We start from the raw sequence: 27,837 nt of genomic DNA, 5'->3' as shown, positions 1-27,837 counted from the left end.
GGAGCCCGGCCCGCCCGCCCCCAGCGCCGCCCTGGGGAAATGAAGGCATTCAGAGCACCAGGAACAGGGCCTTGTCCTCTCACCTCCCAGCGCAGAGAAGGCCGATGAGGCACGAGGCGCAGCGCTGGACTGTGCCAGCCGCTCAGTCTCCCAGCTCTTCCATCGGCTCTTCCATCCGAAGTGCGTTCAGTGCCCGGCCAGGCGCCTGAGGACGGGCTGCTCCTACCCAGCAGGTGCGCAGCCACCCCGCCGGCACTCCGGGCCCTCCGACTGCTCAGCAGGTGGGAAGAAGCCCCGCTGGGCCTGCAGGGCCGCGTGGCTCCCGGGCAGGGGAACGCGCTCCTGCCCCGCACACTGCCGGCCACACAGGTAGAAGCACCGCTGACCCTCCCTCCCACCTTCCCGGCCTCCAGGAATCTGACGTCCGACCGGTTCTAACAGCGGGACCCGCGACAGGCAGGGCCGAGCCGGGACTCACAGAAGACATTTCTCTCATCGTCGTAGTCGGGTACCACGTGCGGGGAAGAGTCTCCATTTATCCCTGGACGCAGCGCCCCCAGGGCTCCGTGTTGCCATCAGAGAGAACTGATAAACAGTGTCATCAGAGCCCCGTGCTGTGACATCCCCCCGCTGACATCTAAAACCCAGTGCCTGGTCCTCAGCCTCAGGCCAGAGGGTGGTGGCCGTGGCTGCACCGTGGCTCCCCGCCCTGTGCTGCCCCACACGCGGGTTCTCAGGGGCCCGGCAGCGCCTGAACCTCGGGCCCTGGCTCCCCGATGGCTTTGGTTCGGGACCGCAGCCCAGCACCCTCTCTGCCGTCCTCATCCTCTCTGTGCCCTGGCCTGGAGACACCTGTGAGGTCCAGGGGCATGCCGGGGAGACTCTCCCACCTGGGCCCCCTGCTAACCGCCTGTCTTCTTTTCGGTCCTTCCAGTGAGAAGCGCCACCTGCAAGTCAACGTCACCAACCCTGTGCAATGCAGCCTGCACGGGAAGAAGTGCACCGTCTCCGTGGAGACGCGGCTCAACCAGCCGCAGCCCGACTTCACCAAGAACCGCTCGGGCTTCATCCTCAGCGTGCCAGGCAACTGATGCGCAGGGAGGTGGGGCCGCCTGAAGCCCGCCCGCTAGGCTCCACGCTGGGAGGGGCCCCCGCCTCCCCTGCGGCCCCTCCCCGAGGTCCACCCCCAGCTTTCCGCCTTTGGCCTCCGTCTTCCTCGGTCCCAACTGTCCACAGCCCCCTCAGCAAACCAAAGACCCCGTGTCCTGCCCAGCCCCTAGCCACCCCGCGACTACAGCTCCCCTGCAGTCAGTGAAGGCCGCCCGCTGCCAGGCCAGGTCAGCCTGCCTGACCCCGTGACCAGCAGCTGGCCCTGCAAGGCGAGGGGTTGGGGAGCCCGGATGCAGCTTCTAGCCAAAGCCATGCCCCCGGGTCGGGGGAGGTTTGGGGGAGGTGAGCTGGGGAGGTAGCCCTCCTGTCTCCCTGGGCCCAGCTGCCCTCTCCCCAGGGTGATGGCAGCCCCATGCCCTGGCTCAGGGAGCTTCTCAGAGCTCCTCGTGGACCCCCTCCCCGCCAGCAGCCAGCCAAGGCCACCAGGTGAGCAGGTTCACCTGTAGGGCCAGCCCCTCAGCCCAGGAGCCAAGGGCCGGCAGTCTGTCCTGCCCAGAGCCTGCCCCCAGCCCCGTGGCCACCTCCCCAGAGAGCGCAGCGCAGGAGATGCTCCAGGGATCATCTTACTTAACCGCGCAGCCTGGGCCGTGGTTGTCTTACACTTATTTTTGCAGTTTGCTAATCAGATATCATGTCTACTGTGCCCACACTCGTGTCAGGAACGCTAATTAATAAAATAGAATCGGGGGCGGGGAGCAGGGGAGCACTCGGGGGTTTGGAAGTTGCCCCTCCAGACACCTCTGCCTCACACCCATGTGGAGAACCAGGACTGGGGTGAGAGGGTCTGAGCCCCAGGAACTTGGGGAAGTGGAGCGACAGAAACAGCGCGGGGGTCCTGGCACTGCAGGCCAGGCCAGGAGAGCCGCCGCCTTGCCAGTCCCTGCCCAGCAGAGAGCGCGTGTGCTCCAGATGCTCCCGGGACCACCCTCCTCTGGGCCTCAGCCGAGGAGGACGCCACACACCCCTGGGCAGCCCGGGCCTCCCGGCCTGGAGCCTTAAAAAAAGGAAAGACTCAGGCACCCGCTGTGGTCAGGGGGCTGAGGGTGAGCCCACGCCCCAGGAGGAGGCGGGCCGGGTGTCAGAGGGATGTGCTGACGTTTTCTTCGCTTTCTGCCACAGAGGCTCCCCCTGCCACCCCCCTCTGTGCTCCCCTCCTGCCACGCCGACCCTACAAAGCATACCAGGTGCCACCTCCTGTGCCTGCCGCGGCCCCCTGGCCGGCTCCCAGGCAGTCCCAGCAGCTTGGTCTCGCGGCTGCCCCACCCCTGCTTCCCAGGGCTCGAGCACATTCTCACCCCGTGCAGTGCACAGCAGAGCCCCGCTGGCATCCTGGCCTTGGAAACCCATTCATCCTCCAAGCCTGGTCAGCTGCCCGCACGGGACCCCGTTCAGCAGCGCCCGTAGCTTTGCCAATCGCCTTGACACTATTGATCCATCTTAACTGGAACATCACCTCTCCTTTCCACTCGTTTCCCCAAACTTGTTGCTTTACTAGATCCATGGAAATGTATGTTTTAGACACACCAAAAAGAACATGCCAAACGAGTGCCGTTCAGAGGCTGGAGAGGACGGGGTCTGGAGTCCTGCCCTCCCACCTTTTGGTGTCGCCTCTGGTCCCTGAGCCCTCAGCCAGAGCACCGCCGCCGTCCACAAGTACTTTTTCATGATGTCCTACAGGAAGTCACAGTGTGTGGCAAGTGAAGAAAGAATTTCGGGTGTGATCACAGTGCTGAGGGGAAAGCAGGAGGACACAGTGATTGTATGCAATTAAGTGTTTCTCTTGATTTAATTAAATGCGGTTTTATGGTTTGGTGCGTATATTCCTATTTTCCATTAAATTAACTTTATTTCTAAAGCATATTTTGATTTATCATCAAGAGCAATAAAGCATTAAATCTTACATTTAAAGGTGTTCTGCTCTTTGAATTGAAAACTATATCTACAGTTGTGAAATTTTGGCTTCTATAAACTCAACTGTTATCCCAGAGGATGGAAGGGAGCATTAAACACAAATCAGGTAAAAATGGAGGATAGTTTACGTGGGGCTGTTGATGAAAAGTATTCAATAGTGAGTGAGCAGCTGTGGGGAGGAGGAGCCAGGAGGCGGACAGGCAGTGAAGTTAAATCCAAACACTTTCTCCCACCATTTTGAGGCCTGTGCACTAGACTCGAAGCTCATTGCTTTCACGTTTACTGAAATCGAAGCACGTATAGAATAAAGGCAAGGCTGGGATCCCCAGGGCTGCAGTTCGAGGAGAGGTCTGAGTGAGCCGTGGCTGGTCAGCCTCTCCCCGAGCCCTCAGGTTGGGGTCAGGGAGCTGCAGGCAAGCAAGGCCCTGCGGGGAGACGGGGCATCCCCAGCACCCAAGGGCCCCGCAGCCAGAGGATGCTACCGGGTCCCCGGTCACTGGCGGGATGGAGCCCGCAGTGATGGCTTCTGACTCAGACAAAGGAGGTGCCCTGATCACAAGGCTGACAGCTTCCAAGGTGCCACTTGAGCAGGTGCAACGCGCCCCGCCCCCAGGCCCAGGGCAGCTCCAGCCAGCGGGGCACAGGGCCAGGGAGATGGCGGGGGGGGGGACCAAGTCCAAAACGCCAGGTCCCAGCGGCTCAGGGTGGTGGCGTGAGTGGGCACAGACCGCTGGCAGTACAACCAGTAGGGGGACCCACCCTTGCCACAATTAGGGGCTAGGGTGGCTGCTTATCTGGGAGCCCCGGGGCTGGAGTTCTCTCTTTCAGAAACCTGCACAGAGCTAGGCTGGCGGGGTTGAGCCACATGGGCCCCTGCTGGCCTGGGAGCCTCTGGGCCGTGGGCCACGAGCAGAGCCGGGCCCAGAACACCTGGAGCAGCAGCCTTAGTGCCAAGCCGGGTGCCCTGCAGGACCCGCTGAGCCAGCCCTCACCAGGCCATGCCTGGGCCCGACCCTCTGGCTGGAGGTCCTGGTCACCCAGCTCCGCCAAGCCAAGGGAGCCTTTGGAGAGCAACTCCTGAGAAACCAGAGTTGACTTAACCTGTGCTGCTTTCTTAATCACCTTAACATGAACGCGCTTGTTAAGGCCTCTCCCCCTAATCCTCCCTCCTCCCATACTCCCCTCCCCCACAATGCAATCCAATTATGTTTTGAGCGCAGGAATCATTTATAAGAGGGGCCCCCAGCCTGCTCGTGAAGGATGTGCCCACAGAAAAGGTCTATGTAATGGATGGTCAGTGCATTTTATTTACTCAGCACAGTACAAAAATAAATAAAAATAAGGGAAGGGGAATTAAATTACAGCCAAACTGAGCTTCATGACCTTGGCAGATTATAAACCACACATACTTACAAACACGCTACGCATACATACAAAATGAGACAAATATAAATTAATATTAACAACACCCACAGTTTGGTCAAAGAATAGCTACAGAAGAAATTGCACTAAAAAACCAACATACATCGCACGTGTGTAATTAGCAGTTTCAAATATACAGCTATGAATAATTGAGTGAAAAAAATGGCACATTTTCTTTTCATTGCAAGTTTAACAACTGCTGGAACAAAACTAAGTTCTAATAACTGCATGGAAAGAATATATCAACCCTTCAGGTTTACAAGAAAAAGAGAAAAACCAAATCCTGAACTATTATTCCTGTGACTTGTTCTGTGCACGGGTGTAGTTTTCACAGCCATCTGTTCTAAGATTATTTTTATTAAGACACAAAATGCTCCTGGTTTGCATGCACAATATCACTGTAAAAGCAACAATGAAAGAATAAAGTTTTTTTTTTTGTAGGTTAGTTTTTTCCTTTTTTTTTTTAATTGTTCTAAAAGTAGTCTTCATAGCAGCATGTCAAATGGGTTCATTGCTTGCACACTCAAGTATATCAGTTCCTTTACACAATACTGATGACCAGTGCAAGGGAGGGAGGAGACCCCACCAGGCTTCACATTGATGGAACTAGAGAGTTCTTTCTTTAGCCCCCAACCACTCCTGAAATTTGCACCGCCTCCAAAACTTAAAAAAATAAATAGAGAGAGAGAGAGAAGGAAACACAAAACTGGAATCCTGCGGATGCGCCTTCCCGCAGTTTCAGGCCCAGCGCAGCCCGCGAAGGAGCGACTACAGACCCACGCCCCTGCTCTTCAGAGTCGGCACCCGGACCCCCCTCTCATGTGCCGCCAGGGCCCGCTGCCCCCACGGGCCTCCTACCTCAGGTCACACATGGCAGCAGGATCTGCACAGACGGGCTGGGTGGCAACTCCAGCAGAGAAGAGACGCCGCGGCGAGGTCCGCGCCAGCAGCCGCGGGCTCCTTCCAGCCCCGCGGCAGGCCCGGGAAAGGCTCAGCGTGGGCCTCGGGGCGCAGCTGCGGCCAATGCTCTCCCGCTCGGGCAGGCCCTCTTCCTCGGGAGCACCACGGGCCCGCAGGCTCGGCTCCGGGCCTATTAAATCGGGACCTCAATTTCACAGCTTTTTCTTTTTTCTGTGAATTTCAGTAGTGCTTCTGCTGAAATCGGCAGCCACCTGGAAGCTAATCCTATGTAAAACAGCCCCCTGCCTCCCCCCAGCCTCCCCTTCCAGCACCCCCTGGGGGACCGGGACTGGAAGAGAGAATTCTCTGTAGCATCTTCACATCAGTCTTTGTTCCAAAGCCGAAGGGACAGAGGAAGACTTACTCCCTTCTCTTGGTCCTCTCCCAAGCCCCAAGCCACCGATCTGGGAGAATTAGAAAGAAAATTGATTAAGTACACATCATGTGTTTTTACAGCCACCAACCAGGCTAAGGTGGAAACCAAAACCAGCAGCTGCAAATGATCAGTTGTAGAATCAGCAGGCAATCAGGAGTTCTGCTCCCATCTTGTAATTGTCTCCAAGATCCAGCTGTCTCACTGGGCCTTTCGGGACAAGGCTTCACCTTCAGAAGAAACTGAACTGTTTGGGAACAGCTTTAAATCAACAGGGGTGAGGGCGGGGGTACCTCACTACCACTACCACATCACCCTGATCCCTGACATCACCCCCCCACCCCCCTGCAGGACAAATGTCACGTGCACCAGCAAGAGGCCTTAGCCCTTAGGTGGGCACCGGCTCAGTCCCAGGCATGGCAACCCCACCTGCCCAGAAGGCAGGCTGTTGACAATGGGCACCTGAAGCTGTCCTGGCCTTCACCACAGGGTGACTAAGCTGCATGATTCAAATGAAAAATTCACCCAGGAAAGGAGTTGTCCCCAGCTTCACCCCACCCCTTTAGAGCTGGGACCCAAAATGAAAGAACTTAATGAGTCAAACCAGCTCGTTAACCAACACTGCCAACACCGCTGGGAGCAGGGGGAGGGGGGCGAGTTCCACGTCTCCACGAAAGGAAAGCCCTTCTCCCTAAAAAAGAAAAAAGAGCAAACCAGGGGCGTGCATGGTCAAACGACAGGACACCATCTTTGCACCAGGCCGGCTTCCCCTCAATTGAAGAGGCTGTCCCAGGGCCACAGGCATCTTGCCTCACAGCCCCACATGCGGCTCGGTCAGGGTGGCTGGCTCCAGGAGCCTCTGGGAGAATGGAGGACCCAAAACGGGACCCGGAAAAGGGCCTCCAACCAGAAACTCCAATTCCTCCCTGGGCTGCCTGGCTGTGGGGAGCAGAGGGCAGCCTCCCCTGCCTTGGTCCAGCAAGAGCACAGGCGGCAGAAGCAGGTCAGTCCTTTGAATTCCCCAAAGTGAGAGGTCAGGAGCCAGGGTGGCTCTGAATACATCTTCTGAATTTTGCACAAGGTTCGGGAGTTCAAAAGCATCCAGAGTTCTCGGCAGGGCTGAAGAAAACCCCAAGGAGAGAAGGTGGGAAGGGAGAGGCCCTTGGTGGCTTCGCTAGACACATACTGTACACAAAATCTGATTTAATAATAAATTTTTAAAAATGAATTGAATCCTTGAGCCGTGATGCAGGCTAGCGGGCTCACCGGTCCAGCCCTAGGAGGAGCCGCTTCTTGTCCTCCTGGCCACTCTCGTTCTTCAGGTCGGAGAACACCTGTGTGAAGTAGTGGGGGTCGGCGTTGATCTGCAGCATCTTGGAGCTCATGAGGTTGATGACGGAGAGGCAGCGGTCCCAAAAGGCCTCCTTGCAGCTCTCCACCAGGAAGGGCTTGAGCGGGTAGGAGATCTCATTGCCCATGTAGGAGTAGGAGAGGTACAGGCAGGTCAGCAGGACGGCCTGGAGCTCGTGGTCGGAGCCCACCTCGGAGGAGATGACATCCCGGCAGAGCATGTAAAGGAAGACCACGTTGGCGGGCGTGATGAAGCCCTGGTCCTGCCAGCCCTGCAGGAGCAGCGAGCGGTCCACGCTGCGCAGCCAGAGCACAGGGTCCGTGGGGGACAGGTGCTTCAGGCGGTAGCACCGGCGACAGAGAAACTCACCCAGGCAGCGCAGCAGCTCGCTGGTGGACGCCTGGACGATGACCCGTTTGGGCGTCCCTGCGGAGGTGACGGCAGGATGCGGGGCCTTCTTGACGGAGGAGGAGACCCCCGTCTGGGAGCCCGAGAGCTGGCTGGCAGGGGGTGCGGGCGGCTGCGCCGGTGGGGGCTGGGCGAACGTGGACAGGTTGGCGCACGACAGCGACTTCTTCAGGTTCTCATTGTTGAGGTGCGTGATGTTGTTCTGGTAGCTGCTGTTGGGCTGCACCTTCTTGGAGTTCTTCTTCTTGGCCGACACGGCCACGATCCTCTTCCAAGGCAGCACGGAGATGATAGAGTGCCGCTTCAGGTTCTTGTCCTTGGCGTTCTTGCTGTTCTGCACGGCCGTGTAGTGGCCCACCGTGGCCGCGCCATCCTCAAACAGCGTGGCCTTCCGGTAGCTGGGGGACAGGGACAGCACCGTGCCCATGGTGCCGCTGCGCGCCGGGCGGGGACCTGCGCCCCTGCGCGCCCAGCCTGCCGGCCGGAGGGACGAAACAGCTCACCGAGCCCGAGGCGGCCAGGGGGAGGCCGGGGCGCTCCCGGGGTCGCGTGCCGCCCCTTCGGATCTGTGTGGAAAACAAGATGGTTCTCAGCACCAGGCGGGGCTCGCGTCGCACTCCTCCGCCCCGGCCTCGGCGGCCCCGCGGACCTGGCCCCGGACCCGCGCCCAGGCCTTCCCCGGCCGGCACGGCCCCGCCCGCGCCCCCGCGCCGCAACCCGGCCGCTCCACTGCGGCACCGGCACCCGCGCCCGCCGGGGTCCGGATGGCAGCGCGGGGGACCGGGAACCGGCGGAGGCGGCCGGAGACCCCGCCTCGACACCGCGCGCGGCCACGACCCCGGCCCGGCTCCCCGGGGACAGCGGACGGCCCGAGGCGCAGGCTTACCGAGCAGGTGGCTCCTGCGCTCTGCACCCTCCGCAATGCGCGCCGCGGCTCGACGCCGCGGTCCCGGCGCTCGGCGGGGCTCGGCGGGGCTCGCGCTCGGCGGTGGCGGCGGCGGCTCCGGAGCTTCTGTCCAAGGTTCTGCAGGCGCCGCGGCCCCGCCCCCCGCTCGGCCGCCTTCGCCGCCGCCGCGCCCGCGCCCGCCCCGGCGCGCACCTCAGCGGCCTCCCTCTCGGGCGCGCGCGCGCGGCCCACGCGCAGGACCGGCCAGGCCTGGTCTCGCCCGGGAGCCGGAGCCGCCGCCGTGCTCAGCACCAGCTGCGCGCGGTGCTGGCAGCGACACGGCCGCGAGCCCCAGGCGCCGCTCTACTCGCCGCGCCCCATCCAGGACCCGGGCTCGGGCGGCGGGTACTCGCGGCACCGCCCCGCCCCGCGGGGCCGCCCCCCTCCCGCACTGCTTGCAGCCCTCGCGGCGCCGCCCCGCCACCAACAGCCCGGCCGTGCGAGGCGCGGGCGCACGGCGCAGCCGAGCTCGGGCGGTTGGGGAAGCTCCGGGCGGGGCGGGGCCGAGGGCCGACCCCGCCCGCCGCCCCGCCCAGACACGTGCCGCCTTTGTTCCCGCCGCGGCTCCGGCAGCTGCGGGCCGCGGGGGCGCTCTCGGCCGCGTCCTCGCCCTGGCCGCCAGAGAAGCCATCCACGGAGGCTAGGACCCCGAGCAGCCTCCTTCCATTTAACCTCCTCGTCCCCGGGGAAGGAAGCTAGGGAGCTCAGGGAGCAAGGTGGGGAGAGGCTAAGCCTTTGCTGAGGCCGCCTGAGTGCCCCGAGCATCCCGAGGGGACTGTCCCATCAGTTTTGAGTGCCTTTCCCTCCGGGATCTCCGTTGCCCCATCCCAGGTAAATGCCCACGGCCCAGGTACAGAGCGACTGGCCTTCCCACACCACACCTGGGACAGAGCCCTGAGGCTCCTGGCTCGGTCGCTGCCCCAGAGAAGGGCCAATACTGAGCCCATCACAAATGTGACCTCAAAATTTCCACCGGCCCTCTTATCTGTTATAGAACGACTGAAGCAACTGCTTCTCCAACCAGCCTCTGATCTGCTGATTTAAATATTTTTCATGCTAAGCATATATAATTTGAAGATTCGGTGCCCATAAAATTATTAAATTCTGAGTAAAACTCTGGTTCTAATAAGAACTTTTCCTCTCACAAGGAACAAGAATCCAGATCCTTCACAAAGGCTATTCTTCATTTGTTATTCTTTTAGTTTAGTTCTGGAGATTGACTCAGATTTGACCACAAACCTGGGAAACAGGAGACTTAAACCATACCTTAATCCAAATTACCGCCTCTGGACCTGGTGATGAGGAAGTGGCAATCCAGAGAACACCCAATCCCCTGACTCCCAGACCACTCCAGCACACAACCTGTGCCAGTTCTGCCAACTGCTCTAAGCAGTAAAGAAATCTGGTATCAAACAATGCTACCATCATCAGAAAGTACTAGAATTTGCTAAAGTACTACCCAGAGATTCCTCTGTCAATAGTGGCAACAAAGCTTTAGGGGCCTTAGTGACCATATGGTGGGAAATGCATTACTCTGTACCCAGAAGGCTACTTCTTGTAGAGTCCTTGAGAAACATCCACAGTAGCTGTCATCTTAACTTAGAAGATAAAGGCAGGCCCTTAGCCCAGTGTGCCCCTCCCTCTGAACATTCCTCCGTGTACAACCCCTACCTGCTCTTCAAATGGAGCTGTCCTCCATAGTAAGGAGCTCTAAGAATCAATCTCCTCCAGGTCCACTGGCCCAATGACTCTCTTCCTAAGGCAAAGTTGGACCCCAGCCTTTTTTCATCCTGCCCCTAATGGAGGCCCAGCTCCTGAGTTGGCCCATGTCCACATTGCCTTTCCTATGTCGAGCAGAGGTTAAGTGCTTTCCACTTCCCGAAATATGCTTAGATTTCTAAGCCTGTAATCCACCCCTCAGAACTATCTGGAGCCGCCCTGTACTTACCTGTACCTACAAAATTTCAATACTAACTATTCCAATTCATGGTGGGCAGTACCAAGCTCCACTTCACCCCACCCCCTTTACCAAACCATGGACGCTCGCATTGGCCTGGGCCTTTTCCAGACTGCGTCCTCTCTTGCCTTTGTCCAGCCAGCCCTCCCCTACTACCTTCAAAAAGAGCTCTTGGCAGAACCACTCCAACCTCCTCACACTTGTCAGAGGCAAAGTCGTGTGCGCAGCAGAGCATGAATGGGATGGCACTGCCAGCACAGTGGCTCTTGTGACCGAAGAACCCTGGAACCCTGTCCACCCGTGTTGTGCCTGCTCGGCCTGTTTTGAGGCACCACACCACTCCTCTGCTCACTCAACACACCACCAACCCCCCTCCCCCTCCAAGCTCCCAGTACTTCTCCAACTGCAAAGCAAAGAAGGAAGAGCTACCATCTGCCAAAAATGGCAGATCAAGGACCCAGGAGGCAGACCTGGATGAATGATGCACAGCTGTTTTCTTCCCAGTCTTCACCAGAGAACTGCAGGGAAGCTCTCCAAATCCCACCCTCATCAATCAGCCTCTTTATCCTATAGTCTATCTTTAGCTGCCGGAAAGGCCAGCCTGCGTGTTACATGCACGGCTGGGATGTCCATGGAGAGTTCCCATCCTCTGCATGCCCCCTTCCCATACCACTCTGAAGAAGGGAGGCCAAGGCCCCAGCCAGCCAGCTCCCAGAAAGGGTTCCGAATAAAGCAAGTCTGAGCCCTGGCTCCTGAGGAAGTCGTGCTTTGTTCTCTCAGGCATCACAGAGCAGCATCTAGTGGCCTCTCTGGGCAGCACAGGTTACATAACTAGCATGCAGCAGGGCTCCACAGCCAAGGGCCGCAGCCGCCGCTCCCAACGCCATCAGGATCTCATTAACACACAAGGAAGCCCAGGCACCGTGAAGCCTGGTGCCAGGAAGGACCCATAAGTGAGGGAGCCAGGCCCATGCTAGCCCATGGCCACCCCACCCTCTCAGCTGCACCTAGATGCAGCTTATCGAGGCCTGGGAGGGGAAGCAGTCCCTCGAGGTCTGGAGCAGCGCTGTCCAAAAACAACCATGAGCCACAAATGCAAGCCACGTAGATAATTATTTTCTAGCAGCCACATTAAAAAAGTTAAAGAAACAGGTATATTTTAATAGTACATTTAACCCAATAAATGCTCAAAATATTTTAACATATATAAAAAAGTTGTTGAGCAATTTTTCATTATTTTTTCACATTCTTCAAAGTCTGGTTTGTTTACATTTGCAGGGCATCACAGCTTGAACTAGCCACAATTTCAAGGACTCAACAGCCATGTGGGGCTCATGGCCACACACTGGACAGCACAGGTCTGCAGGAAGTCAGCAGACCTGCCCAGGGAGATGAAGAGAAGGTTGCTGCCCCACTGAGCTCCTGGGACTGCCCTCCCCCAACTGCTCGGGCTCTGGATCCCTTTGGAATATTTTTAAAGTCCTTTATTGAAGCACAACTCTTCCTTAAGTAAAACTATACACAGAGACACAATACTGAAAGAGAACAGAGAGTAGCTCGACTGGAGTTGGTGGCTAGAGCCCACCCTCCCTCCCAGTGGCCCCAGAACCCCACAAGACAGGTCACTCCCAGGGTCTGGGGGGTAGTATGAAAATCAATCCTTTTGAACAGGATTCCAAAAAACTAAAACTAAGCCACAACTGAACGCCAGGGCTCTCCAGGCACCTGTACTTCCATGACTTCATGTAACACTCCCACCACAATTACCTACCAAGAAAGCGCCATCACTTGTCGTGTAAGTGAGGAAACGGGCTCAGAGGATATTACAACCCAAACCCCATGTCCTCACTGGACCACAGTGCCTTGGAAAAACAAAGATAACTGAGCCCCATTTCCCATTTTAGCCCTCACAGACCAACTTTCTCACCCAAAGCCCTCCACTTGACCCCGGATCTAAAGGTCTCCCATGAAGCAAATGAGACAGTAGAGCTTTGTCCAGTCTAGAGGCTACACAGAGCTGTCTGGACTTGATCAGAAGCCCTCCAGCACTCAAGAAAGGACACTTTTTGAAAAAAAAATTGTTTTTATTGGAACTCATCTGAACATCAGATATACCTGGTGTTGGTTAGCAAGAACCGTTTGTACATTTGATATTGATGGTGCCAAAACCAAAACAGTGACTGGACATGATGGGGAAAGATGTTGAGAACAAAAACCTGATTTTGGAGAGGAAAAAGAAACCAGTCAGATTCAGTGAGGATGCAAAACCTGGTACAACAAAATCCTTTTACAAAATATAAATTTATTACGAAAACCTGGAAGGATAATCTGACAAAGGGAAAGAAAGATAAAAGGAGGCCAGCAGGAAGGAGGCAGGAGGAGGGGGAGAAGAAAAAAGAAGACAAAGAAGAATGAGAGGAAGAAGAAAATATAGCTGAGCACAACAGAGGTGCAGAAGCTTACCTGCCCAAATGGCATTAAAGCCTTGCTATGTAATCTCATCATAAAACAAAGCATGCTGGAGTACAGTGCTCTACCTGCCATCCGTTCCATTTCTAAGAGGTAAATAAAGAAAGCTCCCTGGGAGGGGGACATGAGGTTGCTCAAAAACCCAACAACAAAAATTGGGAGGAAAAAAAAAAAAGAACACCACACCCCACAGTCTCATTTCCGATGTTCACTGTTTAAAAAAGAAATAAATCCATCTGACAGCAGGAGAGAAGCAGGGGGATGGGGAGAGAAGCTGAAGGATTTCAGACAGCCTGGCTCCCCTGGAGGGGGGAAGGAGGAAGGAAGAGAGACATGGGATGGTCTCCTGGTTGAGAGAAGGGGAAAGAGGGGGAGAGAGAAAAGAGCAGAGGAGAGGGGCAATTAAAACACTGACACCTAATCTAGTTTACTGTGTTAAAAAGAGCCACATGCACAGCAGGCCCCCTGAGGGCCCACACTGCTCCCCGTGTGGCCATGGTGACACTAGCTCCTGGCCATGTCCCCATTCCTTCCCAGGTCGGAGCGGAGCCGTGCAGGTGCTGCTGCGGCGGTGGCGGCGGCGGGACCTTCAGCCAGTCTGCTGGAGCCATTGTTGGGGGGAGGGCGGGGGGATGGGCCACATGGCAGGGGAAAGGACACCGGAACGCCTCATTTCAAATAAAAGGGAAAATAGCAGTCTATACACAGTTGTTTGTTTTGGTTCAGTACAAACAGAATAAAAAGTCGTTGCTTTGATAGGCGAACACCCAATTCTGAAGAGGAGGCGAGGTGACGCCCAGCGGGTGGGTTAGGAGCCCCAGTGGCTGGCGGAGCGCCTGGCTTGGCGGCCCTCTCCCAGGAGGCAGAGAGCACAGCTTTAGGTAGTGTAAGCCTTTTTCCTTTTATTTAGAATAACCTTTTTTTTTCTTTTTTTTCTTTTTTTAAGCAATTTCCCCACTCCCAAGTTGGGCCAGTAAAGATTACATGAAAACTGGCACACCTATCGGCTGGAATACAGATGCACCAAATGAGGATTTAAAAACTTTCTGAGCGAAAAGTAGAACAGAAAGAAAAAATCTCCTAGCATTTTCCCCAAAGGTTTCACTCTCCCGCCACACACACTCTCCAAAGGACCGCTACAGATCCAACTCTGCAAGAGAAGACAGAGCAGTGTCAATCGGGGAAGCCGCAAGGCCACCAGGAGGCTTTCAGTCTCGACAGGCAGAAGACAGCGCTGCCCGGGCCCGGGTCCCGGAGTCAGCACTCACCTATGTCAGTTTCTTGGCTTTGTTGTAGAGGGAATCCACTACTTTACTCATGTTCTGAATTGTTTCCAGAGCAGCTTCATAAGTTTTATCTACTGGGGGTTCATCAAAAATAATCAAGACACCCTCCCCCTGGTCCAAGATCCCTGCAGAAAACACAAGCAAACCCAGGTAAAAGAAAGGATTAGACACATGAGCATTTGAGAAGCAGCCCACTCCCTAGCTGCCTCACTTTCTCCAGAAAGGAGGGGAAACAGAAGTCATCTTCCTGTTCCATTCGTGCATGTTTATTACACTCTCATCACAGGCATAAGAGGGGCAAGGATCCCAGGGAACCACCAGGTGATACAATGGAGCATCTTCTTTCAAGATAAACAAGAGCATGATGCCTCTTCACCATTTCATCACCTCCACCAGCCCCCTCGCCTGTATGACTGTTACTCACCATGAAATTTCTTGTCAAGAATCATCTGTGATAATTTCCTTTCCACGTCGGCCTAAAATCAAAGCACATGATTAAAGGGCCCAGCATCTACTAGTCAGAGATCACACTGACATGAAAGGCTTGTATAAAAGGATCTTATGGCAAACGGTCTGAAAATAAAACAGCAACAATGCATCTGCAGCTCTCAGCCCACAGTCCCCAGTCCCCACTGAGAAGCTTGGGAGCTTTGCAATAAGGCCCAGCGGGTGTAAATGGCAGCCCCTCCACATGCCCCTTTCCCCATCCCTACCCTCAAGACAAGCTCAGGACTCCTTACCTTGGAGAGTTTGATGAGGCTAGATATGTGTTCGATCTAAAAGGAAAGGTAAAAAGACACCAACACTGAAAGTTTTACTTCTGCCTCTAATATCGGGATGAGGGTGGTGCTGTATCTTGAAATCCTGCCGAATGTCTCTACAGGGACAGATTCTCTTTGGCTGTGCTTAGGTCTCTTGTGCTTGGTCCATCTGCCTACCCTGCATCACTACAGACAACAAATGCACTCCTGTCCCACACGCCCAGAACAGAAAGCATTTACCACACGCACAGTGACTACAAACGCTAGGCGGAGACTGCACTGAAAACAAGCAGGGGCAACCTCACCAGCCTCTACCCCACAGCATCCCTCCCTCTCCTTGACTCTCATTCCCTGTCAAGAAAATCCCAAGCTTTTGGGGGTCTCTTGCCCAGCAGGCACACCCTTGGAAGTGAGTTCCTATTCTGGATGGTTGTGGGAAGGGAGGTGGCTACAGTGAGGACGCCTAGCCAGAAACCCCCTGCCACCAGAGAAGAGCTAGGGTCCCCAAGAGGGTTCTTACCTGTACTCGGGAAAAAGGCTCAATGACTCGGATCAGATTCTGTTCCAGCAAGTTATCATACAACTTGGCCAAGTGTGTGCTGATGATTGGGTCATCCCGGAGCTCTGCCCGGTAATCTGTCAGAGCCTGCCAAAAGAGCCGAGATTGGCACAGAAAAGGACTTGAAAGTCTCGCTACTCGCAGCTTCCTAAGTAGTGTGCTGGCCCTTGTAACTACATGGTTGACTGTAGTTCTGGAGGATTTGGGAAGATGAAAGAACAGCCACGACTGAAGGCAGAAGAAAATGAAAAGAAGTAAAAGACGGAGCCTAACCCTAGGCACCATCTTCCCGTCCAAAAGCCTCACATTGACAGCTCACACCATGTAAGCCCAAAGAGCAGCTCAGCTTGCAAGCTAAATTCACTGCAGAAGCAGTTCTCAATATGTATTCCACAGAACAAATAAGGCCTCCATGGGGGCAGGAGGAGGGGGGATTCTGAGGTTAAATAATAGGAAATGCTGAATTCCACAGCTAGCTCTTGGGGTTTTATAAGGAATATCAGCACAGAAAACAAAGTACCTTTCTAATTTTGTTTAGCCCTAGTGTTTCCCAAATATCTGATCACAGACCCTTTTTTTTAATCCCTACTAGAAGTGTTCCATCCAAATTTGGGGATAAAATGATCTAGACTCTTTGTTTATTTGTGTATGTGATTTATTTACCTTTAGTAACGTTCTCACAATATCCCAGCCTCATGTCAGCTGTGCTATAAGGTGTTAAGGGAAGCAAGCAAATCATGCCAAGTAAGGAAATGAAATTGGCAAGAACCTCAAGGAAGATGATGAACCCTGGCGACAGTCAGAGAGCCACATGGTCTAGTTTCTGTCCATACTACTTTTCTTCCTGGATCTAGGTTTTTATTAAGTTGGTCATTATACTCAGACTAAGAGAGAGGCTCAGAGAAGTATAAGTCTCACCCTATTGCTTAGACAAGTTTTTCTCCCTTTCCAAACCTTCACAAACATTGAGTGAAAGGCACAGGAGGCAAGGCCAGCCTAGAACTTCTGTCCTAAGGAAGTGTCTTTTAGCCCAGATGCACACATCAAAACTTCTCTTCTGTCCACAGAGGAGAAGCAGACCTGGCATTTCTGGAGCTGAAGTAACATCTAAGACCATGCTGCATGGTGCTTGTGTCAGACCCTGACACACACGAGCTGTGTGACCCAGGCCTCCTCTTTAAATTCCAGCTTCCCCAAGCATAAAATACAGGTAACAGGTTTGTTGTGAAAAATCAAATGAAAGGGGACTTTCCTAGTGGTGCAGTGGTTAAGAATCCACCTGCCAATGCAGGGGACATGGGTTCAATCACTGGTCCATGAAGAGCCCACATGCAGCAGACCAACTAAGCCCGTGCTCCACAACTACTGAGCCTACGCTCTAGAGCCCGCGAGCCCCAACTACTGAGCCCACGCACTACAACTACTGAAGCCCGTGCTCCCTAGAGCCTGCGCGCCACAACTACTGAGCCCACGTGCCGCAACTACTGAAGCCCACACGCTCTAGGGCCCATGTGCCGCAACTACTGAGCCCGTGTGCTGCAACTACTGAAGCCCACACGCGTAGAGCCCGTGCTCCGCAACAAAGAGTGGCCCCCCACTCGCTGCAACTAGAGAAAGCCTGCACACAGCAACGAAGACCCAATGCAGCCAAAACAAAAAAAAAAAAATCAAGTGAAAGAAGGATGACAGAACTTTTTGAAACTGAAAGGTACTGTATATAAATGAGGTATGACAACTCAACAAGTTTCATTGTACAAAAGTGCTTAACTACTTCCTGGTTTTGATACTGTACTATAGATAAGATGTAACCACTGGGGAAAACTGGGTGAATGGTACATGGGATCACTCTGTACTATCTTTGCAACTTCTTGTGAAACTATAATCATTTAAAGATAAAAAAAACTTTTTAAAGTGCTCAAATGCCCCTCCCCTCCACCAGTTCCCTACCAACCCAATACCTTGCTTACCTTTTCAAAATCTGCCAGTGATCTGTTCTTGCTAGCCTGAGCCACACATTTTAATGCTTCTGTCTAAGAATAAAGAGAGAAACAGTGAAAGTGATCTGCATACTGACACCCCAACAAGTCTCATAAGGAACATGCTATGTCCACACAACTTCCGGCTGCAAGGAAGAACCTGCCCCACCACTGCTCTTCTTCAGAGGCCTAGGAAGAAAAGCTAGAGGAATACCACTGTGTGCCAACCAGTTTCCCTTTGAAAGCTAAAGTGACTTAAAGGTACTAGGAAATAGGAAGTTTTCCAAAAAAGAGACTTTGATAAAGCATTCTCCAGAGATGACAAGCTAAAAGGGAAAATGGCCAGAGAAGTGCGATTTCCTCCCCCCTCCTCCAAGACTCCCTATCCCTACACCCCACAGATGCCTTCCTGCCCTCAGACTTGATCATACCTTGTGCTTTATAAAAACTCATTCTGCTGGGTTTGGTGCAGGGCACAGACCAAGGTTTACTTTCATTAGGCCTGAAGCATCAAAACTCTACGTATCATACTGAATGTTAAAACCCCAGAGTGATGAAGGTATAACCAAGGGTTGAGCGGCAACTTCTAACTTTATAAAACGTTATAAAAGGTACCCAACCAAGCTCTTAAGTCTCTACTCAGCACAAAATCTACAACATTCATCTTCCTGAGTGCCTGACTCCTGCTTGAAAGCTGTCATCAAGGTACAAAGGACCAGAGGGAGCTCCTCTTGTACCAGCCTATGTACTTAAACAAGGAAGGTAGTGTCTTATACTGCAGACTTTAAAAATGATGCAAAGCTAATCATTAGTGTAGTTTGTCTCCAGCATTTGTCCTATAGACAGAAAAATGTCATAATGAGAATAGCATGAAACTTAGAGCCAGAAAACCCAAGTTCAAAGTCTCGCTTCACCATTACTAGTTACCTGGCCTTGTTCTGGACACTTGAGCTCTCTTAGCCCATCTCCTCAACTCTAATTCTAGATATGATAGTGAGTCTTTCACTACAGAAATAACCAATATTCTTTTGGTCAAAACTAGGAGCTGATCTGAAACTTTTTCTGATGAAAAGCCAATTAGGGCCACTTGTATAGAAGGAAGAAATCATCTGTTGTGGACATTCTGCCAAAGATACAGTGAGATAGCCAACGTGTCTGTTGTTTAGAGACAACTGCATTTGAAACCTAGAAAGACTACTTTTACTTTACCAGTGTTAATCAAGTAAAGTACAAAGTGATGATGCAGACATCTGAGACATCATCTTTACACAGGTCACACTCTTACCTATTCAGGCATAAAAGCCATCACAAATAGGGCTACCGACCATCAAAGGCCTCTTCTTGACCACACCTAAACTCAGGACAAGAGTGGGAAGGTACTGATAAGAGAAGCACTTGAATGAGTCATCAAAACCTAGTTTCTGCACCAAGCAATCTGACCTCTCTAAAGCACGTGCGCACCAGACCTTACCCGGCTCCACACTCTTGGAGAACCCAAGATTTCTTATTCCACACATTAAATTTTCAAGCCAAGATCATGGTAGATACACTTTCCGGTCGAAGCTAAATGCAACCTAACTCACTGTAAATGCTACAGCTCAATTCTGAGTTCTGTAAGTCCCTCAAACCACCCGATACCCACAAGAGCACCAAACATTGACTTTTCAGGCCAAGAATTAACAATACAGGAAATATACCGAACAAGCTTAATGAAAAGAAGAGGCGGGAAGAAAGAATGAAGAGCGGAATGGAGACCTGAAGAGCACGGTCTCACTGAACACCATGTCTAATAACACGCTGCCTCAGAGTGAGCAGAGATCAGAGCCGCAGCGAAGGCATCCCCTACCTGCCTCCCCGCATACCGAAGTGCAAGCTTCCCGCTCACCAAGGCCTGGACATCTTCTGGGCTAAAAAAAAAATACATACTCGGTCAACTGCTCCAGGATGTTATGCTTCTAAGCATATGTTTAGGCAAATATCTTTTCCTCTGAAAAGACTCTGCCCACCCCTAAACCCATAGGCCTCTCACACCACAGAAGCTAGGCTTTCTCCACTCTGGGCTCAGTGCTGAAAAGCAGGAAAACTGAACATTAAAAAGAAAGCCACACTGGGAATTCCCTGGTGGTCCAGTGGTTAGGACTTGGCGCCTTCACTGCCGTGGCCCCGGGTTCAATCCCTGGTCTGGTCAGGGAACTAATATCCCACAAGCTGCACGACATAGCCAAAAAAAAAAAAGAAAAAGAAAAAGAAAGCCACACTGAACCTACCAGAAGTAATAGACCCAACAGGCAAAATGATACATATAAATCAAATCCCAGTATAACAGATCTTTCAAAACACAAGCCCTGTTTAATCCCAAGATCCAAAAAGAATCCCAGTCAGTATCTCATTTAACCCCAAAAAAGAATGTGGAATAATTCTGTAAATCTTTAGAAAAAGATCTAGCTGTCATACTTGCCATTGTCGCCTTTTTCAAACCTCTCCCTAATCTCTCCTTTAACCACTCCCATTCTGGGTGGCCCAATGGCTGGTGGTGGTCTGTAAGCCATTTCCTGGCCCTCTGTCCTGTGGTCAACAACTCTCTGGACAGAATTGTAGGATGAGGAGAACACTCAGAGGGGCTCGGAAAGAGATTTCTGAAATCTGTCTCCCCAATTTTGAAAGACTAGCAAGGAAAAGTGCTCTGGATTACCTTCGATCCTCCCATTCCACCTCAATCAGCCCCACGAGGTGGCAGCCGCTGCTTCTGTAACTGGCCAAACTCCCTGCCCAAGCCATCTCTGCCATGGCAGAAAATCTTAGATGAAGGACCTGAGTTCTCATATCCCAAAGTTAATGTGCACCTACGTGTTGAGCATGATTTTGCACAGCAACATGTACTTCAGAGATGTGATGGCCTTGGGGCTATCGATGGAGTCATAACCCTCAAATGCCTCATAGAAATATGAGTATGCAGTTTTCCAATCCTTCTCCTCTGCTGCATGGATAATACCTGGGCATAGAAAAGAAAAGAGTAAGAACCATATGAAATAATAGAACCATAAAATGTCACAGCTGGGAAGGGCCTCAAAAATCTATCCCAACCTCATCTACTTATTGATGAGGTCAGGAAAGAATAAAGGACCTGCCCAAAGTCACTGCCATCTAGTGGCAAAGCTGGGATTAGAACCCAGGTCTCTGGCCTCCCAGTTCAAGTCACCTTTCCAATATTAATTCCAAAGGAGTTAGAGACCCAACAAAAGGGGATCCTAAAAACCGCATACGGTAACATCTTTTTGCACCACCACAGCAGTCCTGCTATCCATTGGAACCACTAGAAAAGGCCACGTTTACCCTCCATGACATAACCTTCACGGGTCAGAAGACTGACACAAACATCCCTCCCTGGTCTGCCCAAATTAGTAGTTTTAATAACATTAACCATTTCTTGAAGATAGCTTTTCTAAACTTGACATTTTTATAAGTAAGCAAGCTTTCATGAGAGAGAAAAAAAAAAAATCCAACCTCTTACAGTCTCATTTCAGATACTGGTCATTTATAGATAGATGTACCTTTGCCTTGATGCGATCAGTAAATGGATTTCATGTAATGCCAAATCCATGAACTTAATTGTACACAGTTAAGCAGTATTTCCTTAGGCTGATACGCTACACTTCATCTAACCAGTTCTCTTGCTGTTTAGAAGTTGGGTTGCTCCCAATGAGCCTAACTTTGACTGAACCTGCTATTACTTCCAACCTATGCTATCACGTGGGATGACGTGAAAATTAGTTCTTCCTAGCTTGGAAGGCAACTAAGCCCTAAGATTCTGTGTATCAGTTCTAACCCTGCCTCAGCCACATCCATTTGTTTAGCACAGGGCTTCCCAACTTTTCCACATCAAGGTACACGAATAAAGTATTCAGCACACTGGAGTAAAAGGATGAAACTGCTTACACATGACCCCAGGGGATCACTGTTTCAGACCACCCGTCACATACCTGTGTGCCTGGCATGCCAGTTGGGAACTTATGAATTAATAACCACTACTGAGTGATATGTGCCAAACCTACCCAAAAAGCCTCCTGTTTAGAGGCTGAAGGAATCAGGTCCTTCTCCTACTACTGTTCTTAACTACAGAGGCCTGGAGAAAACCCACCCTCCTCTGTAGCCAAGGAGACCTCCCTCAAAAATACCCAACAGACTACTAGCACTGCCAAATTAAATGAGACAAATGCCCATTTTCCCATTCTTCCCAGTCCAGAGCTAGAATAGACCAGACAAAAAATAAGACTGATTAAAAAAAGAAAAAAGTAAAGAAGAACTGGTATACTGCTTTCCAAAACACATTAGCAAATAGAGACCACATTAGGACTACAAGCATCACAGCTGGCATAGGACATTTATTATTTAAAGAAACAAAACACTAGACTGTTACTCATTCAACACAAATATTAACAAGGGCCTACCATGTGCCAAGCACCGATATAACTACTATAGAGAAAATAAATATGAATAAGGCCCTGAAGGAGCTCACAGTCTCACAGTGGTCATCAAAACAGAAACAAGGAGATTAGTACCATAATATGTACCAAAGAATATACCTTTCATAGGGAAGTCCAAAGTAAAGAAGGCACTGAAGAGGGTTTATAAGGCAGACATGTGAGCTTGATCCGGAAGGATGCATAGGAGTTTGCCAAGGGGAGAAGATGGAAAGGGGAATTCCAAGCACAGAAGACAAAATACATAAAGGCACAGGAGCAGGAACACATAAAGTCATTTGGTGACTAGGACTGAAAACCAGAGATAACCATGAAACGGATGTCTTCCTTTTGAATGCACTGTTAAAGTAAAATAGCCTGGGGATAATGGGGAACCATTGGAGTTACATGATCAGATTTGTGTTTCCAAAAAATGACTTTAGGACTAGTTAGCAAGATGGATTGAGAAAAGTGACTAGGGACAGTTAGATCAGTAAAAAACTACTCCAGTGGTCCGGTGGCATTAATTAGAGCAGTGATTGTAGAAATGGAAAAGAAAGGGCAGATTTGGAGACAGACTCAACCTGATACATCAGAAGAAAGAGTGACTGAGGATAATTAGTCAAGGGAGGAGAACCAAGAAGACAATGCTATCAAAGAAGCATGGAGTGCTCAACAGTGTCAAACCCCACCAAATCTGACAGAGGATAGAGGGGAGTTACTGTCTTTCAAGGAGTCAACAGAGACACCAGAGTAATGACATTCTTTCAACTTTTCCAAGAAGCCTGACAGAAAAGGAGAAGACAGCAATTTAAAAAGGACAAAAGGCTGTGCTTTTTCAGCTGGGGCCGTTCGAAGACTGAGAGGAAGACAGGGGGCCGGGCTGGCAGGGCTGGCGGGGCGCCTGACCCGTGGCGGCAGCAGTGCGCTCAGCCAGGCCCCCTCCCGCTCCCCTGCCCCTGTTGTCCACGTCCCCCCAGCAAGGCGGGCGGCACCAATGGCGGTGCCTCGGAGGCCGACGAGGAGAGGGAGGCCGTGGGCAAGAGGCGGCGCCTGGGCTTGTTGGCCACCGTCTGGCTCACCTTCTACAACATCACCATGACCGCGGGGTGGCTGGTACTGCCTATTGTTCTTATATGGAAAAAGGAACACACAAAGGTTTATATAAAAGTATTCAAAAAAAAAAAAAAAAAGTATTCAGAAGACACTTAAATTTTTCCAGACATTCGTCTTGCTTGAGATAGTCCACTGTTTAATTGGAATTGTACCTACTTCTGTGCTTGTGGCTGGGGTCCAAGGGAGTTCAAGAATCTTTATGGTGTGGCTTGTTACTCACAGTATAAAACCAATATAATTTTTTTATCATCTTATATCCTGTCGGAGTTGCTGGTGAACTTCATACGATACGCGACATACAATATACACTGCCTTACCACACGTGAAGAAAACAGGAATGTTCTCAATAAGACTTCCCAATAAATACAATGTCTCTTTTGACTACTATCATTTTCTTCTTATAACCATGGCCTCAAGTATACCATTGTTTCCACAACTCTACTTTCATACATTACGTCAGAGAAGACAGGTGCTTCATGGAGAGGTGATTGTCGAAAAGGATGATTAAATGATCCCTACAACAAGGTGCTTTTTCCAGAATAACCAGGATTACTTGAGTCCAAGTTTTAATAACAAGAATAAAGAGCTTGATGAGAAAAAAAAAAAAGACTGAGAGGAAGATCCAAGTGGAGACGAAAAACTAGACTTAGAATTGAAAAACTAAAGACTTAAAAAAGGACAGGTAGAAGGATCATGCTTGATAATGGGTAAAAACGAACAATGAAACAAATTCTGGGGAGGAAAGAGAAATAAAGAAGGTTCACATAAAAATGGCCTCTATTTGCTCTGAGAAATAAGATGCAAGTTCATCTCTTGACCATGAAGAAAGAACATAATGAAGAGTAGTGGCTTAAACAAAGTGCCGGTATTTGGTCAAAGCAAGGTACTGTGTGATAAGAACTTACATTCATCATCTCATTTAATCCTCACTCCCATCCTATGAGGAGGTACAATTATTTATCGCCATTTTTCAGATGAGCTAAAGAAAAATTTAAGTAACTTGCCCAGTCACACAGCTAGAAATTTGCAGAACCAAAATTTCAACCTAGGAAAGTCGTTTTCTAGACTTTTTTCTAGAGCTTCTGCTTTTAACCTGAATCACAAAACATGCCATTTGATACTTACAATACCTGAGAGGCAAGTATGGTAGCTATTATCTCCCTCTTACAGTTGTACATGGAAACAAAGATTGCGAAGAGGTAATACCAGGTAACACTAGTTAGTCCTCTGACTCCAATAATGCTCGTTCAATATTGATAATAAGTTATAACTAATAAAAGCTGCTGACTACAAGAAGAAGTATTCTATTGCCAATCCATGGCCTCCTAGCCCCAAAATTCACACACTCCATCAGAAAGCAACCCACTACACTCAACTGAAATGGGGGGGTTGTGGGGGGGTGTCTTTCCTCAGCCTAGATCTGAGGCCCTTTAGAAAAGTCCAACATGCTTTACAAAGATCTCCGAGTGACAAGAGACTTGGGTTAGTCCAATTCTGGAGAGAAGTGTTACCATTCTGAGTAAGTGACTAAGATGGAAGATAAGGGAGAGCTTTTTAAACCTAAGTGAGACCTCTCTAGGGTGTTGGTTCTAACAATCAGTTTGCCTGGTCAACCACAGGTTAAGCATGTTCTTTATATATTTTAGGCAGTTAACAGCAAGTGAAGAGGAGGGGGGCAGCTAGTGAGAGAGGTAACCTTCCATTGGTTTCCCTGAGGAAGCTTGAGCCAAAACAGCCAATTTTATTCTCCAGCCCCAACCCCCCAGTCCTTTCACCTGTGAGGTAAGATGAGCTTTAAGAAAACATCGGGTGTTACCTGACTGCATATCCAAGGTGGCCTGCAATTTAGGGGGGCAGTAAATGGCATTTGCTGTGGTTCGAGCAGAGGTTAAGGCAGCTCGGGCTTTTGGCAGGTTGCTCAGGGCATGGTATGTTTTGCTTTCTAAAAGCTGTACTTCCACCAAAAGGGCTTTGTCATCCATCTTTTTCAACTCCCGCAGCAACTGAGAACCTGGAGAAAGAAAAAACATATACCCCCTTTGTTAGCCATAATCTTAATATTTTAATATCGTAATATTTTCCTCTCACCCTCATAAGAACACTGAGGATAAAGAAACCTGCCTGAACTCAAAAAGGTTATTTATTTGCAACATTTAAATTTTCTGCTAATGTGCTATCTTCCAAAAGAGAAACACAGATCTCTTTGAAGGCTTTCTGCACACAAAGGACATTACAGCCAAGAATCATATAAGCTTACTCCTAAGATTTGAATACAGTGGGAATCCCCACCCAGAAAATGCTGAAATTACTTATCCAGTTCAGACAGACACTTGATCTCACTCTCTTCCTGTCCAATAATCACAAGACTACATAAGAAACACCAGGCACTAGGGTTGGTGGGGGAAGGAAAGAGCTTTGGATATACTAACATTCTCCAAATACACCTTCTTCCCCATGCTCAACATCACTAGTTTAGTCATTAGGGAAATGTAAATCAAAACCAAAATGAGATACTACTTCACACCCACTAAGATGGCTAAAATTAAAAAGACAGACAATATTAGGAAATGTTGGTGAGGATGTGGAGAAACTGGAACTCTCCTCATACATTGCTGGTGAGAATGTAAAATGGTGTAGCCACTTTGGAAAACAGTTTGGCAGTTCCTCAAAAGCTAAATAGAGTTACCATATGACCCAGCAATTCTACTTCTGGGTATATACGCAAAAGGGAAACATGTCCACATAAAACCTGTTCACAGCAGTATTCATAATAGCCAAAAAGTGGAAACAATCTAAATGTCCATCAACTGATGAATGGATGAATAAAATGTTGTACAGCTATACAATGGAATATTATTCATCAATAAAAGCACTGCTATATGCTACAACACAGATGAACCTTGAAAACATTATGCTACGAAAAAGAAGCCAATCAAAAAGACCACACACTGTATGATTCCATTTATGTGAAATGTCCAGAATAGGCAAATCTACAGAGGCAAAAAGTAGTTAGTGATTGCCTGGGAAGGTGGGCAGGCAGAGATGATGGATGGGGAATTAATAGGAAGAGACAACTAATGGGTACAAGGTTACTTTCTGGAGTGATGAAAATGTTCTGAAATCAGACAGTGGTGACAGTGGCACAACTCCGTGAATATACTAAAAATCACTGATTGTACACTTTTAAAGGGTGAATTTTATGGTCTGTGAATTATATCTCAGTAAACCTGTTATTTTTTTTAAATGCTACTAGTTGTTTGAACCATATGAAATTTCCATTTTTGCAGGATAAGAATTGAATATTGGCAATTTTTTCAACTTAATAGATCATGAAAGCCGTGTTCTTCCATCTGGAGAAAACAGTCCAGATGTATCCATTAATTAAAAAAAAAAACAGCAGGCAAAGATTTCACAGTGTTTAAAAGCCAAAAGGAAAAGCCTTTAGTTGACCCACTTCACGTTTCCTATGTATTTGCACCCAGTTAATTTCTTGATTTTTAAAATAGATTTTAGGAATAATTATAAACAGATACAGTAGATGTGATAGTAAATACGAGCAATTTGACCCTTTTGTTCTCTAAAGTTGACAGTTAGTTTCTTAGGACTTCTAAATGGCATTTTTCCATGACAGATTCAGTAAATGTAAGCCACCCTAAATCCTTCTTAGAAGTAGGCAGAATATAAATTATTAATATGTAACTAATAAGAGTAGCCAGGTTTGGAATACATTCATTTTAGCCAGCTACAGACGCCTTACTAGCTTCCACCAGCTTACTTACCCAAATGTAATGCTTCCTGGTACCTCTTGGTATCAAAGTACAAAGACACCAGTCTTGCCTAGGAAAGAGAAAAGGCATTGACTGACGGAAAGGGGAGGGAAAAAGCCAAAGAAAGAAATCAAAGATTGACAGTCACAGAACTGTTACTGTTGAATATTCAAGTCCTGATGAAAGCATCAAATTCAGCCTAAAAAATCATCTAGCCCGTGATATTATCTCCTATTATAGCCAGTGACTGACTAAACCACGTTGCTGCTTACTTTTCGGAGCCAAGCAGCAGGTCTGTCTCAAAACTTCAACCAGAGCAATTCTCATGAGTGGGACACTGCTACCAATAATTTCAGGTGCCTGGATAATACAAAGTTGCTGAAAATACTTTTGATCAGGATGGTATTACTTATATGCACAGTCCTTCAAATGCCTAGAGATCTGAAATCAGTACTAATGTAGGCACATACCTCCAAAGCTTGGCGTAAGAAAGTTCTCTTCTCTGATTTGGCCCATTCGATGCACTCTAAACACAACTCGACCTGCAACAGGGAGAGACAGTACGTGCAACATTATGTCTTCACGTTCTTCCCACAAGCCTTGCTCTGGAGAACAGCTTTCATCTCCTTCTTACATACCCATGTTTACTGTCTCAGGGGCATGCCTTGATCCCCAGTATCTCAATATGTAATGATTATAGCATAATGGAAAATCAACTTGGCTTTTTACACACAAAGTATCTTTGTACTTAGATTGTGTTCCCTTGGAAAAGAGTTTCATCTTCAAGATTCCTCTTCTACTGTCCCAGGAGGGACCCAGGCTACATACATAGCCCTGGAATGTAGATTTCTATAATGGCTGAGAAATTTTTAAAGCAGAAATTTCTCCCTGAATAGTAATAGTAATGTGTTCATGTGACTATATTGGTCATAAAGGGGAGAAATT

At 49.9% G+C, this 27,837-nt stretch overlaps 3 protein-coding genes and 1 pseudogene across 3 annotated transcripts in view; 2 read left to right on the top strand and 2 right to left on the bottom strand.

Moving 5' to 3' along the window:
* The window catches only part of MYO1D (myosin ID), a 348,608-nt gene extending 345,620 nt beyond the window's left edge, over positions 1 to 2,988 (top strand). The window contains exon 22 of the mRNA XM_061176850.1: positions 935 to 2,988. Coding sequence (XP_061032833.1) covers positions 935 to 1,091 — 157 coding nt within the window. The 3' untranslated portion in view covers positions 1,092 to 2,988. The remainder of the gene's footprint in view (positions 1 to 934) is intronic.
* Positions 2,989 to 7,040: 4,052 nt separating this feature from the next.
* CDK5R1 (cyclin dependent kinase 5 regulatory subunit 1) lies at positions 7,041 to 8,503 on the bottom strand. The gene is made up of 2 exons (XM_061176083.1): positions 8,482 to 8,503; positions 7,041 to 8,161 (listed from the first exon to the last, which is right to left on the bottom strand). Exon 2 carries the CDS (start codon positions 8,020 to 8,022, stop codon positions 7,099 to 7,101), a length of 924 nt encoding a protein of 307 aa, XP_061032066.1. The 5' UTR covers positions 8,023 to 8,161; positions 8,482 to 8,503; the 3' UTR covers positions 7,041 to 7,098.
* A 4,277-nt stretch (positions 8,504 to 12,780) lies between these two features.
* The window catches only part of PSMD11 (proteasome 26S subunit, non-ATPase 11), a 29,999-nt gene continuing 14,942 nt past the window's right edge, over positions 12,781 to 27,837 (bottom strand). Inside the window, exons 4-14 of the mRNA XM_061174669.1 lie at positions 27,363 to 27,434; positions 26,905 to 26,962; positions 24,942 to 25,136; positions 20,397 to 20,541; positions 19,396 to 19,456; positions 17,541 to 17,603; positions 15,535 to 15,660; positions 14,994 to 15,029; positions 14,678 to 14,729; positions 14,236 to 14,378; positions 12,781 to 14,117 (exon numbers count right to left, since the gene is read on the bottom strand). Of these exons, the coding sequence (XP_061030652.1) occupies positions 14,236 to 14,378; positions 14,678 to 14,729; positions 14,994 to 15,029; positions 15,535 to 15,660; positions 17,541 to 17,603; positions 19,396 to 19,456; positions 20,397 to 20,541; positions 24,942 to 25,136; positions 26,905 to 26,962; positions 27,363 to 27,434 (951 nt within the window). The 3' untranslated portion in view covers positions 12,781 to 14,117. The remainder of the gene's footprint in view (positions 14,118 to 14,235; positions 14,379 to 14,677; positions 14,730 to 14,993; positions 15,030 to 15,534; positions 15,661 to 17,540; positions 17,604 to 19,395; positions 19,457 to 20,396; positions 20,542 to 24,941; positions 25,137 to 26,904; positions 26,963 to 27,362; positions 27,435 to 27,837) is intronic.
* On the top strand, positions 22,210 to 23,665 carry LOC133080375 (very-long-chain (3R)-3-hydroxyacyl-CoA dehydratase 1-like; annotated as a pseudogene).

The sequence above is a fragment of the Eubalaena glacialis genome, chromosome 19, assembly GCF_028564815.1.
Source record: "Eubalaena glacialis isolate mEubGla1 chromosome 19, mEubGla1.1.hap2.+ XY, whole genome shotgun sequence".
Classification (NCBI taxonomy): domain Eukaryota; kingdom Metazoa; phylum Chordata; class Mammalia; order Artiodactyla; family Balaenidae; genus Eubalaena; species Eubalaena glacialis.
Note: the sequence above shows the minus strand (reverse complement) of the source record. Positions and strands in the feature narration are given on the sequence as shown.

Coding starts and splice junctions, on each gene's coding strand:
- CDK5R1 (XM_061176083.1), bottom strand. CDS start 8,022: ATGGGCACGGTGCTGTCCCTGTCCCCCAGCTACCGGAAGGCCACGCTG.